The sequence below is a fragment of the Penicillium macrosclerotiorum genome (genome assembly GCF_028827735.1).
Source record: "Penicillium macrosclerotiorum strain IBT 26536 chromosome Unknown utg000008l_segment0_segment0, whole genome shotgun sequence".
Classification (NCBI taxonomy): domain Eukaryota; kingdom Fungi; phylum Ascomycota; class Eurotiomycetes; order Eurotiales; family Aspergillaceae; genus Penicillium; species Penicillium macrosclerotiorum.
This window is the reverse complement of record NW_026643087.1, coordinates 2,216,813-2,232,355: the sequence shown is the minus strand read 5'-3', so window position 1 is coordinate 2,232,355 and position 15,543 is coordinate 2,216,813. Positions and strand designations below refer to the sequence as shown.

Here is a 15,543-nt window from a genome sequence, read left to right as displayed (position 1 = left end):
AGGCTTGCATCGGGTATCCATGGAAGGAAGAATGTATCATATTTTCTCCGGGGGGTGCTCCTTGTTGCTGGAAATTGGCGTTTTGATGAGAAAGAGAACGAGATAGAGGCTGAGGACCTAATGTATGGCTGTGGCCTGTAGTATCAATACGGGAATCATGCGAGAAGGCCCCATGAGTTGTGTGCAATGCTTCATGACCCGCCCCAAAGCCGGCCGTTGCACTGGTATTGTTATGCGATTGCACTGATCTTGATGCCAATTCTCCTGGTGGTTGTATCATAGTCTGTGGTGTCGGGTAAGAGCTGAACAGTGGCCGGGATGAATCCGAAGATCCAAATTGTGGCGGCGATATCTTGGAAGAATGACTCAGGTTCGTATGCACTTGCTCGGTCTGCCACTGCCTTTGTGGTGTGGGAAACCCCACGCTGGGACCGGAAGGTTGATTGTCTAGACTATGCAAGGACGAAGTGTACGGGGTGTAATTCTGAGGTTGTTGTGAACCTAGAATAAACGATTCATTCGTATAGGGGCCCATACGATGGTCAGCAATGAGTTTGCTTGGGTACGGGTGCCTAACGCCAGCAGCATTCCCCCAGATCGGTTGAGAGGGATCTTGTACCATATGCTGCGAGTTTAGAGGATGGTGAGGCTGTTCAGGGCCGGTATATATTGCAGACCCGCCATGTCCCATGGTCGGAAAGGAGCGTTGGGGAAAGGAATTCTGAAAATAGCTAAGTAAAGGCCAGTCTTCACCCAAGAAGCCGACATACCGATGCGTACCCGCCGCGACTAGATCCAAATTGCTGTGGATGGGGGAGGCCGTCATGCAAGCTGATCTGATTTAATTGCCAGCCCTGAGTTCCCAAGGAGCTTTGTGTTGGATTTTCTGGCAGTCCATTAAGGTGGGAGCCAATAGCACTCTATCCGGCCATCAGTGCCATTCTTGTAATGTATATGCAGACATAATGAGCGCGATTCCCTACGGAAAGTTTCGCACTGTCCGCCACCGATTCCATCCGCTCCACCAATGTATTCCCAGTTGGGAACCCCCGGGGGCTATGTGTTGACTGCCGTGATGGTGGTGCTTGCGAGGGACCCGTCCCGATAGATGTCGGCGTTGTGGACGGGGTCAAAACGACCGGTTCGGTTGGAATATCCCATTGCGATTTACCTGTGGCTCGTTGGACATAATACCATTTGCGTTGGACGCCCTCCCATTGAGGGAGCCTGGACACGTATGCTGTCAATATCGAACGAGCGCTATGACCTTACTGGCGACTTACCAGCCGTCCGGGAGTCGTGGTGGAGGCGAAGACGGACCAGCCGTATCCGAAGGGGCATCCTGCGCCATTCTGCTCTCAGTCAGAGGATTGGAGGCAACTGACGGGGAGAATAAAACATTCCGAAGTGAGATGATGGAGGTGCTAGGCGATCGTGTGGGGCCCCAGCCTTGGCTTGGCGATCACGTACCGTCAACGTGATCCAGGCCGCGGAGGACTTGGCAACAGTGCATCACAATCTTTTCATAATCTTGGATTGCTGGCGGCCTGTGAAACATGTCGAGCAAATGAGATCTGGGAATTCATAAATAGGTTGGACATGCAGACAACTATTCCCTCGGTCTGCATTTCTCGTAGTCTTGGTAGCTTGGTTAGAACACAGACAGTATACCGTGTACCGAAGAGAAATTGTATCAGTGTATAAAAAGTAAAGGTCGATTCCTCCTAAGTCTAAAGTAGGGATACAAATATCGACTAAGACACCCGAATACACGTATTTTGAACCCGTCAACCCATAACCCCCCAAATGTCCATATCTACTCCAGCCCCTAGTGCTTATCCGAGTCACTGTGTGCAGAACGCCGAAAATATCCGTAATGCGAAGAAAATAAACAGAAATTGGAGATAAGCAGAGCAATAGGCGAACGAAGAATGGGGTTTCACCATGCGTGGCGGTCTGCAGGCTCCCAGTCATCACCGTCCCAGTCTTCGTCACCACTAGCTTCCTCGTCTAGGAAATCGTTTTCGTTGAGTTGTGTCTCAGTGGGTCGCTGATTATCAATCCGGACATTGACAATATCACACATTCCATAAAAGGAAGGTTCCGACTGGCGAGGGAGAGCAAGCGCCGGTGATTCCTTGTGTTGTGCAAGACGCACGCTATGGCGCTTGGAAGGCGTAAGAAGATCACTTCCAGCGGAGCCAGGTCTTGAGGATTCATCAGCAAAGACCCCTGAATCAGTAGTATGGGAGATGCTTTTCAAAGGCCGTTTTCGAAGTGAACGGAAATTGGGATCCGGAGGAGCACTTCGACGTAGAAAAGTGGCTTCAAATTGATGTATCCATCGCTCTCGAAGGGTCGCACGTTCGCGCCAGGCAATCTCAAGGATTACGGATAAAGTGAGCCGCCGCAAGTACCGCAAGCGCGGTGCAGCATCGATCAAAGACATGAAAACCATCTCTGCTGTGGGCGCATCAATCCTCTTCAGCTGGATCAACTCAATCTCTTGTAGAGTTTCTGGCCAGGTTGGAATTTCAGTTCGACTCAAGAGAGCCTGAAAATGAGGCTTGGTGTTATTGTAACTAGACCAGTCATGAATTGAAATATCCATTTTGAACTTTTCGAGCTTAGGGCAGTAGTCTGCAAGATTGGTGATAAAGGACATGGTCAGGTGGCGGTTGTGAGATAGACTGAGTTCTTGGAGGTTCCCGCCGCAAGTTCTCAGAAAATCCGTCAAAGACTCGGTAAAGACTCGCTCGCAGTTGGAAAGGCTCAGAGAACGGAGATTGGGTGGGAGCTGGAGGAAGATTGTTTTGCTTATCAGAGTACACTCAATGAGCTCCAGACTCTCGAGTTGGGGGAGTTCTTGAATAGACGCTGCAAGAGTTGCCTCCAATGTACTAGTATCATCTCGTTGATAGTCGTCAACATGAACTAGGCGTAAATGCTTCAGTGTTTGGAATGAAGCCCGCTGGTGCTTTTCCAGCATGAATGGGAGAAGATCGAGGGTATTCAAGAAGCGACCATTCCAGTCCCAACTCCGGAGAGCGATGCCCGTCCAGTCAATAGCTGAAAAAAGAGATTCTGGGTAGGTCCACTTAGATTGAGGAATGTTGAAAGATGGAACTCCGATGATAAAGTCGTCTTTGTGATAAAGTCGCACTGTCTGCACTTGGGGGGTTTTTTCGATCATTTGAGGAAAATCAAAGTAGCCCAGCTGGGGACCACTTTTATAAAACAAAACAGTCTCAGCATCGACATGGAGCTCCTTTACCTTTGAAGAATAAATGAGCGCCAACGTCTCTTGTGGCATGGAAAGAAGCTTCAACAAGTCATGGCTCTTGGCGACTGGGATCAACGGCGGGGAATGATAGAGAGCTGTGAGGGCCGGTTCAAGAAAACCGCGACACAAGAGGGCAATATCCACGAGCCATTTGACGGATTTCGTGCGTGTCATCAATTGTTCATTGACTAGAGGATAAGATGCTCGCACGAAAATATCGAGAAGTATGTGGTAGGGAAGAGTGGGCCATGGAGGAATCACGCCAGAATTCAAGAACAATTCTTCCCCAGCATCAATTCTCGTGCGCTTTTTCAATGGTTGTCCAAGTCCCTTATGAGACTTTTGAGTTGATGTAGTTGGTCTCCTAGGTTGGGAACGTGTGGTCGGTCGACTGCGGCGTGAAGAGCGAGCAAGCTTGGGAGCAGCAGTCGAGTGAGATATGCCCGAGGATCCAGACATCGCGGCGTATACTCTATCGGTGACGAGTGAAATTGGGACGGTGTCTTGGTTTTCATCCTCTTCCGAGACGTCCTCAGGGTCCTCATCGGACGAATCCTCGCGATAAGATCGGCGCGTTCCCGATGTATTTCGCGGGCGTAGCGAGACCGAGGAAGGTCTCAACCTTTCCCCGCCAAGGTTATCTCGGTCAGTCAAATCGTCATTCGAATCGCTTTCTTCATGATAGGTCTGAACTTTGGTGCGACTTGCCCTAACAGGCCGGGAGGACTTCGAGCGTGCACGCGAATGCGCCATTACTGGTCAAAGGACGTTAGCGATAAAATGATGATTGCAACAACATGTTTTGCGCTATTGTCCAGTCGTAGAGCAGCTTCGATTGATAGAGACAGGATGATACACGAGTGTGCAAAAGGTCGCTGTCGCATGAACCTGGCGGATGCGACGGCAGGAGCGATCCGCGTTATCGATAAGCCGGGACTGCGGGCCACTACTCCGGAAAAGAGCTAGCGCAGCCCGTGACCCCTCCAGGCACCTACCAGGCATCAACTAGGCATCAACTAGGCATCAACCAGGCAGGAACGAGGCAGCGACCCCCACCCTCAGGCGATAACGCTAAGCTATAACAGGCGCACTAAGAGTGACCCCAAAATAGAAACTCAGCTTGAATGTGGATGGCGCTTCCAGCCACTTCGGGGGGATCCTCGTGGGTGTTGCATTCATCATTATTCAATCTCCTATCTTGTCAACCCTGGAAAGCTGCCTTGGGACTGGGACCATGGTAACGGCTAGTGCATCTGATGAAACTCACAATATCTGATCATAAACCGTCGGTCTGCTTGGTTCCACGCGCGCTCGTCGGGGGTGGACGACCCCCGAGAAGTCCGATGGAATCATCATTCCCTGTCATCATGGAATCAACCGATCGCTCAAATCGCGGTGGTCTTGGGTCGTCTCAAATAGTCATTCAGCAATATGCGAGATACCCATCGACGCTAGAGTCGGCGTTGCAAAGTGCCTCGTCGCTGGGGAGTGCTAGAAGCCAGCTCGAAGCGCATAGATCGCCTTCTTTGCATCGAAAGGGAACTCCGCGAAGCTTGCAAACGTCCCCGCGAGTGATGCGCTCGGTTCTACCACCGTCATCGGCTGCACGCTCTGGTCTGTCAATGTCTCCGCCCGTCTTTGACGGCCTTCGGCATCATCCAATGAAAGATCCAGCCGATCAGGCCGAGAATCGCATCTTACCATCCCGTGAGGTGACAGATGAGAACATTGACGCTGCCTATGTTTTGTTTATCCTGTATTGTAATCCTAATGTTCCCTCTTCGGTTGATACCTCGGAGCTGCGCAAAACATTCCGTTGTCCTCCGCGCAGCGACGGTAAAAGCTTCAGTGTGTACACGCTTTTCGAGCTGATCCGAAAGCTCGACAACAAGGAGCTCAAAACATGGATTCAACTTGCCATGGAACTAGGAGTCGAACCGCCGTCGATGGAAAAGAAGCAGAGCACGCAAAAGGTGCAACAGTATGCAGTTCGGCTGAAGGTATGTCAACCCCATTGAACCCTCTCCAGCCATCTAATTGTCTTTAGCGCTGGATGCATGCGATGCACGTCGATGCTTTCTTTGAGTTTTGCTTGGGCCATCCCCATACATACTACACCCAGCTCCCTCCTTCCGGTCCATTCGTCAGTGAGTCACGCGATGGTGTACCGTTGGAAGAGGATCTCGCTCTCCGGGCTCTTGTACCTCAATGGAAGCCCAAACGTGGTAGAAAGCGGGCTGATGAGCGAGAGCTCGATGAGGAAAAATCATCAAAGCGTCCTCAACTGGACACCTCGGTAGGTGGCTTGACACCGGGCTTCCAAGGCCATAGTGCAATTTCATTTCCACCAAGTGCTATCCCATTCAGTGCCTACCCGGGCGAGGAAGACCCTTGGATGACAGCACCATCGTCATTCCCACAACCAGCTCCGCCAGATCACCAAGCACAAGATTTACATTGGAGGCTTCCGGATCGCGAGACTTCCCCGCCGGCTATCCCCAGTCCGCTATACTCCCTAGAGGAAGTCATCCATCGGACATGCTCATGTCTGCCGAGCCGCAATCGGCTGTCACCCCATCTTCCAAAGAAAAATCCCGGAGTCGCCGACGGCACGGGCCAGCTGTTTCGTCAGCCTGGCCTAGCAGTAACGGCATGTCAGGTGGGAAGAGTCGCGGTCGGCCACCAAACAAATCAGCAGTATCAGGGTCTTTCTCTACTTTCCAGGTGAATCCTAGTCGGGACTCATCGCAAGCTCCTCAAAATTCCTCAGTTCAGTCCTCTCCACTGGTCATCGACCAGGCCCCTTCAAGCGCTGTGCCTGCAACAGCTTATCATCAAACCCCAACTCCAGCGACGAATGGACGACCGGGTCGGCTTCAATTACAAGTTCCTCGGCACCTTGGTGCCCCAGTCAGGCTTGCAACTCCTCCTACCGTTTTGGTGAATGGTGTGAATGGCGCAGTTCTTCAGTCCCGAGAATCTCAGGAGGTTGAGGAAGACGGACAGACCGATTCTACCCATCATATCGATAACGTTTCAATTCAAGCCTCGGCCACTCCAGACATGAAAATTTCTTCAGAGGAAATTATCCGCGTCCTCTCCAGCGACCTTCTCCGTGTGCCACTTACCGGGCGGGAGCTGCCAATCACACCTGATGAAGGCCGTGCATTAGCTTCTAAATTGGTGACAAACTTCAGTGCTACCCACTCCCACCTACCTGGTGCATTATCTGGGTCTCTTCTAGCTTTTCAACTTGGTGTTGGGCATCATTTTGGATTATCGTCCCACAGTCTCCCTTCTATAACTATTCATATTGATGCTGAACATGCCACTTCACTCGCCGTCGAATTCAACACAAGATATACCGTTACCTTCGAACATGCTCCCACTTGCTATTTATCTATTCAAATTGTACTTGGCAACATTGGTACTAGATCTGCGCCTAATCGTCCATTCCACCAAGCGGTTCCTCATCTTGACTCTCAACATAGTACCACAGGAATACGCTATGCAGCAGATGCTGAGCTCGAGGAAGATGATGACTTCGAGCAAGGAATTTCTGAATTTACCTGGAAGCAACGATATATGAAGCTCCGTGCGCAGATGCAGAAAAAGGAGCGGGCATTATCCCAGTATAAGCGGAAGATTGTGGAATCTGTTATGGCTGATATCTGAACAGCGCCACTTATCGGAGGGGCCACTTTTTTCTTTCCATGCCTTTGTTATTCGCAGCGTTCTTGAACTTGTTTGATACGATACCCTACCGTACTTTCAATGTTGAATTCATAAGTATTGTTTGTCCTTTAATGGGCTGTAATTTCTCATATCCTTCTCTATATCCCCTATTTTCCTAGCTCCTTTTGCATCGCAAAAATGAATAGAAGTGAGTAATAGCCATTTTTGTATTCTATCTTACATCAAGAGCATAATTGAAAAAAGTCAGATCACATTTCTCAGCCTAATGTAGATTGTTGAAAATATTCTCCTTGTAAGGAAAAGTAGAATATTAAGGTACCTATGGCTCCATAGCCACGGTGATTCCTCGGATCGTGAAGACATCATATCACTGGGATGTAAGGGAAAGCTCCAGGTATGAGAAACCATATGTCGTAGCCCCGAAAATCAAACAACATAAAGGCATCATAAACCCTGCAACCCCTCTCCTCCTATCCAACACAATTGTATCACTCAGTCTCTTGCTCCTTCTCGGGCTCGGCATCCCTGGCGCCGGTTAGAAGGCTCCGATGCTTGCGCTTCTTGGTAGGCTTCGGGGTTGTCTGCTCCGGTTCATCGACTTTATCGACAGTGCCGCGCTTCGAGGGAGTACCAGGTTTGGGGGAGCTCTTAGAAGAGCCACAGACAGTGTAACCAAAACTATTCATAACACGCTCGTAGCGCTTTCGACTGTTCTGGGTCAGCAAGTAGAAAGTTCATAAGTACGCAGACAACTTACGCTGCGCCACTAGTGGGTACATCAACATCTTTAGCGACCACGTCCCAGTCAACCTGGAATAAAATGTGGTGTGAGTTCATCTGTCGGATAATGAAGAATGCTCAGATGGTTTTAGAACGGCATGATGAGAATACAAGAATTTCAATATAGATATTTTGAGGCTTTATTCTCCATACTGACTTACCTTCAAGAGCTTGCGATGCTCGCTATTGACAATGCAGCTCACAAGAAGCTTCAGGTTTTCGTCATTCTTGCTCTTAGAAGGATTTGGTGATGACATTTTGATTGTTGATCAAAAGTATCTCCCTGAAGAGTGTTGAACGATGAAAGGAAAGTAGAAGTGAACTGTGATTCTGGTGGTATTTGAATCAGAAAGAGATTCAAGAAGATGACAGACCCGGATAGACGGTGCAAATAGCAGAATGGGTACAATCAGACAAGGATGAGATATTGTCAGAATGGTGGGTATTCGAGGATGTGGATAAATGACAAGTATGGAAAGAGAACATACCTGGTCATAGTGTAGTAAGACTGACAAGGATTTGGAGGAGGCGAAAAGAAGATTCTTTCAAAGCTAAGTATCTTCCCATGAAATTCTCTGGGTGACAACACGATGGCAGCACGTGAATATCAGAGCTTATGCTAGACATACAATTAAATCAATATCCAATATAAGTGCGTAGTTCTTTGTGGTCTTGTAGATTCCAAGCTATCTTCCAAGTCGATATTGTTATTGATTCTCCAACATAGTTACTAGGCCACAGATACCATCTACTACTATGCTATGCTTTTCAAATATATTCATCTAAATTGTTTGCAGGAGTAGGACACGCAGGTGATACATCGATTGCTTTGTTATTTTGTAAAATGAGCATTCATATCTCGTATAAGACCCACGCTCTTTGGATCTTAAGGAAAAGTTTTGAACAATGCATCCTCATTTGAAGAACTAGCAATTTTTTCAGATAATTTGACAGTTAATATGATGGTTTCAAGGCCAGGATAATCTATTATGGAGGGTAGGCAGAGGATAATCCTATGTCTAGAATTTCCAGTGGACTACGTGCAGAGATGCACCAAAGTTGACTAGATTATCCGGCACCAGCTGTTACCATTCAGAGTCGGACAATATGTGAAGCATGATAGAATATGGTATTCAAATTGAGTAGGCCGTCGCCTATTGCAAGATTAAATGCAGTACCCGCATTTGACTTCGAGTATTAAGCAATGAGCTCAGTGCGAATCTACCACGCCAGCAATATCTCAAGAAAAATTCCCAAGCCCAGAAGAAAACTGCAAAAGGAAAACAATTTCTCAAGTCGTTATCCCAGCCTCGATATCATCACTATTAAATTCGAAATTTATGAGTACGTAACCCAAGCAACTATGCAAGTCAGTGCCGATGAGTAAAGGCAGTGCTCGTATGAGCTAGAGAGAACTTACCAGGAGCGAGTAATCAACATAATTAGGCTTCCTCATTTTCCTCATAAGCAGGGGGAGCATCGTAACTCTTGGCCTCTTTCTCAGAATGATTCTTTTCGACAGGAGGTTCCTCGTTGGCCTCATTGTTCTGCTTCTTAGGCTTTCGCCCACGCTTTCGGGGCGGCTTGGTCACCTTTGAAACTCGCTTAGGGGAGCCGAAAGCCTTGAAAAATATAAATACAGATAACTTTTTTCGACGATTATGTGGGGTTACTTGCCTCTCCACGGGGGTAGAAAGTGTCAACCTTGATGGAATACTTCTTCCTCAGCTGGCCATACCGGTTTCCAGCAGACTTCGAGTTTGTGTATTCTAATGCGGCGGCCACAGCAGCCATGTCAATCTTAGTCAATTAGTACCACTTCATTGCAGTCAAGGATATCTTAAGGAAGAGTCAAGTACCTTTTTCTCTTCTGGATCGAGACATTTCAGACACTGAGCCAGGAAGCGATTCTCAGAATCCGCCCCCGTATCAGCGCTGTTAATGTTTTTGGCCGGTGCCATGTTCACGTGGTGTGGTCAAGATATTCACTGTAATGTCAAATAATGAAATCAAAGTTGGATGATGTGGTGAAGATGTCGATGAATTTCAACGTGTGAAGATGTGGGAAGTTGTTTGAGAGGTGGAGGGGGAGACAAAGTGAGAACAAAATCGAGGTAATGTCCGACACACCTCTTCATACAGTTCTCAAAATAGATTTCTCTCCCTAAACCTATCATTGTCTTTATTTCCTGAACTTGTTAAGTGCATGGTTGCCTTGTAGTCATACTGGCCATCCCAAATTGATGTCATTTCCTATCCGTATAAACACTCTCAGGATTATGCCTTCAACCAGAGAATATATCTTGAATATCATAGAGGTTTGAGCCCCAATATGGCCTATGACAATAGGTGCTCTGTCTACTTTGACTTTCATCGATATTGATCGGATTTCCTTTTTTGTAATTCCAATTGTAACAATACACAGGAATTCATCTACCGCACCCAGCTCCCAATAAAACCAAAATGCTTTCAAGAGTTAATCTCCTGGGTTCTTTCAATCTGAATCACACAACTCCCGTGGTTGTCGGGCTCATCCTTGATTTTCACTGGTATTGGGATCGATTCTCTCCCCAGCTGTGTTGTGGCATCCCAGGTGCAGGCTTGGGTATTGGAGGGACTAGCGGAGAGCTGCGAATGAAAGTCTTGCATGCTTATCTCTTGGGGCATATGAAATGGATTGTAGATGCTCTGAAACGGCGACACACTCGATAGAGACATCGAGGGCGAGGACCCAGATGTCAAGGGGAACGGAATGCCACTTGAGACATACTGAAATGGCTGAGCTGGCATGTGGATACAGTGTGGTGGCATCATCTGTGACAGACCCGGATAAGAGCCTTCGGTGTTTTCAGAAAGAGGCTGAGGCTCGGTAGGGGGCTGACTGCCAGGTTCGTATTTGACAAAGGGATTGAAGTTGAAGTGAGAAGGTGAGATTGACAGCTCCATAGGCTCCGCTTTCGGTAATAAATCCGGGGGGACTGAGGGCATCATGGATGAGGACCTTTTGCCTTTCGCAGGAGTAGCTTCTCCCTTTTCTCCTTTGCCAGATTTCTTTGCGTTTTTTCTTTTGATGGACCTTGGAGACGGTCCGTCCATTTGTGACCGGAATCTTGAGTATCGCATTCGGGCTGCATGGCCATTTGAGACTCCAAGCTCCGTGGCCACTCGATTCCAGTCAATCTAATCATGAGTATTCCAATTAGTACATAGTGATCTTCAATAATAGACAGATATGAGCTCACGGTCTTCAAGTCAAGCTGCTTGATGATGGCATAGAGAAATTTGGGGGTTGGACCATCTGTGTCCAGCACTTTGCTCCGTTGACCCATTGTTGTCGGGTTGTTCTGGTGGTCTAGAATAGGGAGTGAGGTGGAGATGAGGAAAGTATCCAGATGAATTTTGAGATGAAGTTATGCACTCATATAGATATCTATTTCCTGCCTGGAGCACAGCCATGATGCAGATCCCCTTGTTTGCCATGAAATGCAATCAAGACAAACAAACACCCTTGCATGTCAGTTTTGAGTCCCTTTCATTGATGACTGCACGCAACCAAACATCCTGTAGAGAATTACATCTTGAAATCGATATGCACAATGGGTGGATGGGTCGAATCTTTATGGTCTCAAGTGCCACTTCACTCCAATCCACATTTTTTCCTGATTTCTAACTTCCTAAGATCAAAAAAAGCCAAAGGTAGTATGACAGAAGTGGATAAATGAAACGGTCTTCCAATGTCAAAGAATGGAGCTTCTGTTTCTTTGGAAATCTAGGGCCTACAGTCTGCCTCGCATCAAGCGTATAGCCTTCCCTTTTATGTATGCATGCTGCCCGCATATAGACAATCATAATTTTGCTGCAAACTAGGCCTGAAGACCAGATCCACTTCCAAACATAGCCAGATTGCAGAAACACAAGATGCATGACGATGTGCCCGAGAATGTCAACACTTAATTTTATCATCAAAGCTTGACAGTATCTCAATGGTTTCTTTGTTTGACAAATAAATTCACTTAAAGCCAATTTTTGGCAAAGAATAATTCTATCTTAAAGGAAATTGAGAGGCCAGGTAGCCAGTCAAGCACTTGTAAAGCAAAATATTGACTAACTTGCTACATGTGCATATGGATGTAGTAATCTTGGCCGCGGCTGCACTGGCAGCCTGAGCCTCACAAGGCCATGACTAATCCTCCCGAGCGCACGGCCTGGCCATTTTGTCGGGCGGCCGAACAAGGGAAAGCAAGCCCGTTCCCGAGAATGTCCCCGTACTTTGCACAAACATCCGCTATTCCCGTTCCGTGGATTTCAAAAGAGCCTGGGGCTCATACCTCCAGGCAAAATGTTGGTTGCTATAGGTGCATGTTATATAGATACCATTCTAACGTAAGTCCATGACCATCTCTTCTCTTTTCCAAGACAGAGAGCTCAATGTTTATTACATACGACTGCTAACTCCGCTTCCCATGTCATAGCACTCCATATTATCCCGAGGAAGATGAGAAGCTGCGAGCATCCAATGTTTCCCGAAGGCGAGGCGGTAATTGTCCTAATACCCTTGAAGTACTGCAACAGGTGATCTCGCATGCTTCCTCGGAGAGAGCATTGGCGCTGAAGCTGGTCTCCGTCCTGCCGGCAAAGTCCTCAGTAGCATCGCAACAAATCATCTCTGCACTTGCACCTGGGGTGAACCTCGACCATTGCATCTATCGTGAGAATTTTACAGAACCAGCGTCATGTTATATCATCAAAAGTCAATCCACTGGCAGCAGAACCATTGTCAATTACAATGAGCTTCCGGAAATGACTGTGGAGGAGTTTATGACAATTGCAGACGAAATTGGTCCACAGACTTCCTGGTTCCACTTTGAGGTATGATCAGTTGGAATTCCATTGGTATTGATTGGTCAACCGGCTCTAGATAGTCCATACTTGAGTCAATCCGCTGAGCACGATTCAGGGACGAATACCACAAGTGACTGCCGAATGCATTCGATATCTTCGAAGGCAGTTTCCAGGCGTTCGCATCAGTGTCGAGATTGAGAAGCCAGGCCGACCTGGTCTTCAAGAGCTTGCAGCGCAGGCCGATGTTGTCTTCTACTCCAAGACCTGGGCACAGGTGGAAACCCTCTCGAACCGCAGCTTTTAATTTTACTAATATTTTGCAAAGAATAAGAGATATACTTCAGCAGAAGAATGCGTACGAAAACAATCGAGCCAAGCCCGCGATGCGTGAGTTACCTCAACCGATCAAGGGCTGGTCGTGGGCTAATCATTTCAAACCCAAGCCTTTTTTTATGTTGCACTTGGGGTCAAGATGGGGCTGATGCTATTGAGCCAGGATCTGGAAATTTTGCTCATGCCGACGCGTATGCGGCGGAAGACTTTCGAGTGATCGAGCAAGTTGGCCTTCGGCCCCTTGGAAAGGAAGCAAGCTGACTTTCACCAGTCCCATTGGAGCTGGAGATACATTCATTGCAGGAATGCTTTACGCTTTGAACTGCAAAAATGAAGAATGGGATCTTGCGAAAAAGCTAAGCTTCGCTAATCAAATTGCAGGTCGGAAGGTGGCTCAGGAGGGCTTCTCCGGCCTAGGTCGGGCATTGGAAAATTTTTCCTAGGTAAACGAAACAGCATCATAGCATCGACTTCAATAGGAGATTTTCAATCTATTTCGATAAAACTAAGTACTTCATGCAAGCAACCGGTGGGTCCAAGCAGTTCACCTGAACGGGATGATTGCAGCACGTGATATTCCACCGGCATGGGCGGTGTGCAACAAAAATATTCTGCCACCAATTTTCTCAGTAGCTTCTGTCTTGCACATACCTGCTCCAGGATTTGAACACCACAATGGCGGCAGTTTACAAGACAGTTTCCAAGAAGAAGGCTCGGCAACCGACCGAAGATGTGGATGAGGAGATGGACGTGGAGATGGAGGCCCTCCTTGAAGATGCCGACGACACTACCGACAGCGAAGACGAGACTGGAGTGGAAGACCGCATCGCTGAAGCGAAGAGACAACTCGCTGCAGGCATGATGCCTAAGACCCGGGTTCTAATTCTCACATCCCGTGGTGTGACACATCGGTAAGCCATCCTCTCCAACGCGCTTCGCATCCTGCATCGTAATTGACTCTTTTCTAGCCACCGTCACTTGATGTCCGATCTCTGCGCCCTCCTCCCCCATACTCATAAAGAGACCAAACTTGACACCAAGAAGAAGACCGCTGGTTACAACCTGCTGCTCAACTCTCTCGCCGATCTTCACTCCTGCAACATGATTTTCTTCCTCGAGGCCAAGAAGAACGGCCAAGATCTCTACCTCTGGCTTTCGCGCCCGCCGAACGGCCCCACCATCAAGTTCCACCTGACCAACCTTCACACTATGGGCGAGCTTGGTGCCGGTTTTGCAGGAAACTGCCTGAAGGGTGGCAGAGGCATTGTGGTTTTCGATCGGTCATTCGATGAGCAGGGTCCCGACATGGGCAACCCTGGCTCTGAATATCGCGGCCTGGTCCGCGAGATGCTGCGTGGCGTTTTCTGCGTCCCCAAGCGCGGTGTTAAGGGTATGAAGCCATTCGTGGACCGCATCATTGGTGTCTTTGGCGTGGACGGTAAGATCTGGATCCGTATCTACGAGATCCGTGAGTCCGAGGGTGGCGGAAAGAAGGACGGTGAAGAAACCGCCAAATCTACCCCGAAGTCCAAGAGTGGTGAGCCTGAGGTCTCTCTGGTCGAGATCGGACCCCGTTTCGTCCTGACCCCCATCGTGATCTTGGAAGGTAGCTTCGGTGGCCCCGTCATCTACGAGAATAAGGAGTATGTCAGCCCTAACCAGGTCCGTCGCGAGATCCGCATGAGCAAGGCTGGGCGGTACTCGCAGCGCAAAGACGTGAAGATCGACCGCGAAGCCAAGCGGACGGATCTGGGACTGACGGACAACTCCTCGCGGAAACACGATGCTCTGGAGACGAGGAAATTGTTTGCTTAAGGGCATCGCGGACTCTTTTAGGAACACCATCGCGATGATTCGAAATTCGACTACATGTATATTTGGTGCGAAGATATCATTCACGGTCTGCTATGGCGTCAGGGCAAAGTCTCATTCTGGTTAATTTTAAGAAAAAAGTACATTGCATTTTATGACTTCATGCTTGCTCCTCCGTAAATCAATGTAAATCAATAGATCAGACCAGGCCCAGTGTGACGTTTCACTGGTACGTATCACTTGATGGCTGTCAATTTCTTGCTGCTCTGCGCTCTACTAGCGGAGAAGCAAATTGCTTTGGTGGAGCTGCAGGTGGGCCAGAGGCGTCCATGGCAGACATTTGGACCACTCCGCAATCGACAACTCTACAGAAAGCCGGGTTCATGCTGGACAGGGGCGTTTGATACGTCACCAAAAGACATCATTTGGATATACTGAGTTTCTAGAAAGGATTCATACAAGACCAGGTAGCCACAATGACGCCCAACCTAATTTAGTGCACCGGCGACCGCGGAGTACCAACGGCGGAAAACAGGGGAGAAACGAGTCTGGTGGAAAGAAATCAATTTCGTTGCGAACCACGCAGAACACAGCAAGGACGTAACAAGAAGAAGAAAGAAGAAAAGGGAGAAAAAGAAAAGCAAAGATCCGACTATCGGGAAATATGTCCGGGATTGGCCACTTCATCTGCATGCTTTCTACCATGTCCGAATCCCGCCCGTGTATCGTCTTCGCCTCGAATTACAGACTCCGTTGCAGATCAAGTCCATTCCAATCACATTGTAAAAGAAGAGTCG

General features: G+C 48.2%; 9 protein-coding genes across 9 annotated transcripts; 4 read left to right on the top strand and 5 right to left on the bottom strand.

Annotated features, from left to right (window-relative positions):
* Window positions 1-230: 230 nt before the first annotated feature.
* Window positions 231-1,351, bottom strand: N7462_008982 (WW domain-containing protein; the record flags this gene model as incomplete). The annotated part of the gene is made up of 4 exons (XM_057080696.1): window positions 231-425; window positions 771-920; window positions 984-1,227; window positions 1,284-1,351. 4 exons carry the CDS (start codon window positions 1,349-1,351, stop codon window positions 231-233), a joined length of 657 nt encoding a protein of 218 aa, XP_056931024.1.
* Window positions 1,352-1,939: 588 nt separating this feature from the next.
* N7462_008981 (uncharacterized protein) lies at window positions 1,940-4,036 on the bottom strand (the record flags this gene model as incomplete). The annotated part of the gene is made up of 1 exon (XM_057080695.1): window positions 1,940-4,036. The coding sequence occupies one exon, from the start codon at window positions 4,034-4,036 to the stop codon at window positions 1,940-1,942; it is 2,097 nt and encodes a 698-aa protein (XP_056931023.1).
* Window positions 4,037-4,650: 614 nt separating this feature from the next.
* On the top strand, window positions 4,651-6,958 carry abp2 (putative ARS binding protein Abp2; the record flags this gene model as incomplete). The annotated part of the gene is made up of 3 exons (XM_057080694.1): window positions 4,651-5,283; window positions 5,331-5,579; window positions 5,651-6,958. The coding sequence occupies 3 exons, from the start codon at window positions 4,651-4,653 to the stop codon at window positions 6,956-6,958; spliced, it is 2,190 nt and encodes a 729-aa protein (XP_056931022.1).
* A 509-nt stretch (window positions 6,959-7,467) lies between these two features.
* Window positions 7,468-8,016, bottom strand: N7462_008979 (uncharacterized protein; the record flags this gene model as incomplete). The annotated part of the gene is made up of 3 exons (XM_057080693.1): window positions 7,468-7,687; window positions 7,737-7,789; window positions 7,921-8,016. The coding sequence occupies 3 exons, from the start codon at window positions 8,014-8,016 to the stop codon at window positions 7,468-7,470; spliced, it is 369 nt and encodes a 122-aa protein (XP_056931021.1).
* Window positions 8,017-9,201: 1,185 nt separating this feature from the next.
* Window positions 9,202-9,720, bottom strand: N7462_008978 (uncharacterized protein; the record flags this gene model as incomplete). The annotated part of the gene is made up of 3 exons (XM_057080692.1): window positions 9,202-9,359; window positions 9,433-9,559; window positions 9,619-9,720. 3 exons carry the CDS (start codon window positions 9,718-9,720, stop codon window positions 9,202-9,204), a joined length of 387 nt encoding a protein of 128 aa, XP_056931020.1.
* A 508-nt stretch (window positions 9,721-10,228) lies between these two features.
* On the bottom strand, window positions 10,229-11,088 carry N7462_008977 (uncharacterized protein; the record flags this gene model as incomplete). Its single annotated transcript, XM_057080691.1, has 2 exons — window positions 10,229-10,939; window positions 11,002-11,088. 2 exons carry the CDS (start codon window positions 11,086-11,088, stop codon window positions 10,229-10,231), a joined length of 798 nt encoding a protein of 265 aa, XP_056931019.1.
* A 1,010-nt stretch (window positions 11,089-12,098) lies between these two features.
* On the top strand, window positions 12,099-12,905 carry N7462_008976 (uncharacterized protein; the record flags this gene model as incomplete). Its single annotated transcript, XM_057080690.1, has 3 exons — window positions 12,099-12,142; window positions 12,232-12,628; window positions 12,717-12,905. 3 exons carry the CDS (start codon window positions 12,099-12,101, stop codon window positions 12,903-12,905), a joined length of 630 nt encoding a protein of 209 aa, XP_056931018.1.
* A 79-nt stretch (window positions 12,906-12,984) lies between these two features.
* Window positions 12,985-13,377, top strand: N7462_008975 (pfkB family kinase; the record flags this gene model as incomplete). Its single annotated transcript, XM_057080689.1, is given in 3 exon segments — window positions 12,985-12,988; window positions 13,045-13,147; window positions 13,161-13,377. 3 exon segments carry the CDS (start codon window positions 12,985-12,987, stop codon window positions 13,375-13,377), a joined length of 324 nt encoding a protein of 107 aa, XP_056931017.1.
* A 232-nt stretch (window positions 13,378-13,609) lies between these two features.
* On the top strand, window positions 13,610-14,749 carry N7462_008974 (ribosome biogenesis protein BRX1; the record flags this gene model as incomplete). The annotated part of the gene is made up of 2 exons (XM_057080688.1): window positions 13,610-13,845; window positions 13,903-14,749. The coding sequence occupies 2 exons, from the start codon at window positions 13,610-13,612 to the stop codon at window positions 14,747-14,749; spliced, it is 1,083 nt and encodes a 360-aa protein (XP_056931016.1).
* Window positions 14,750-15,543: the final 794 nt, after the last annotated feature.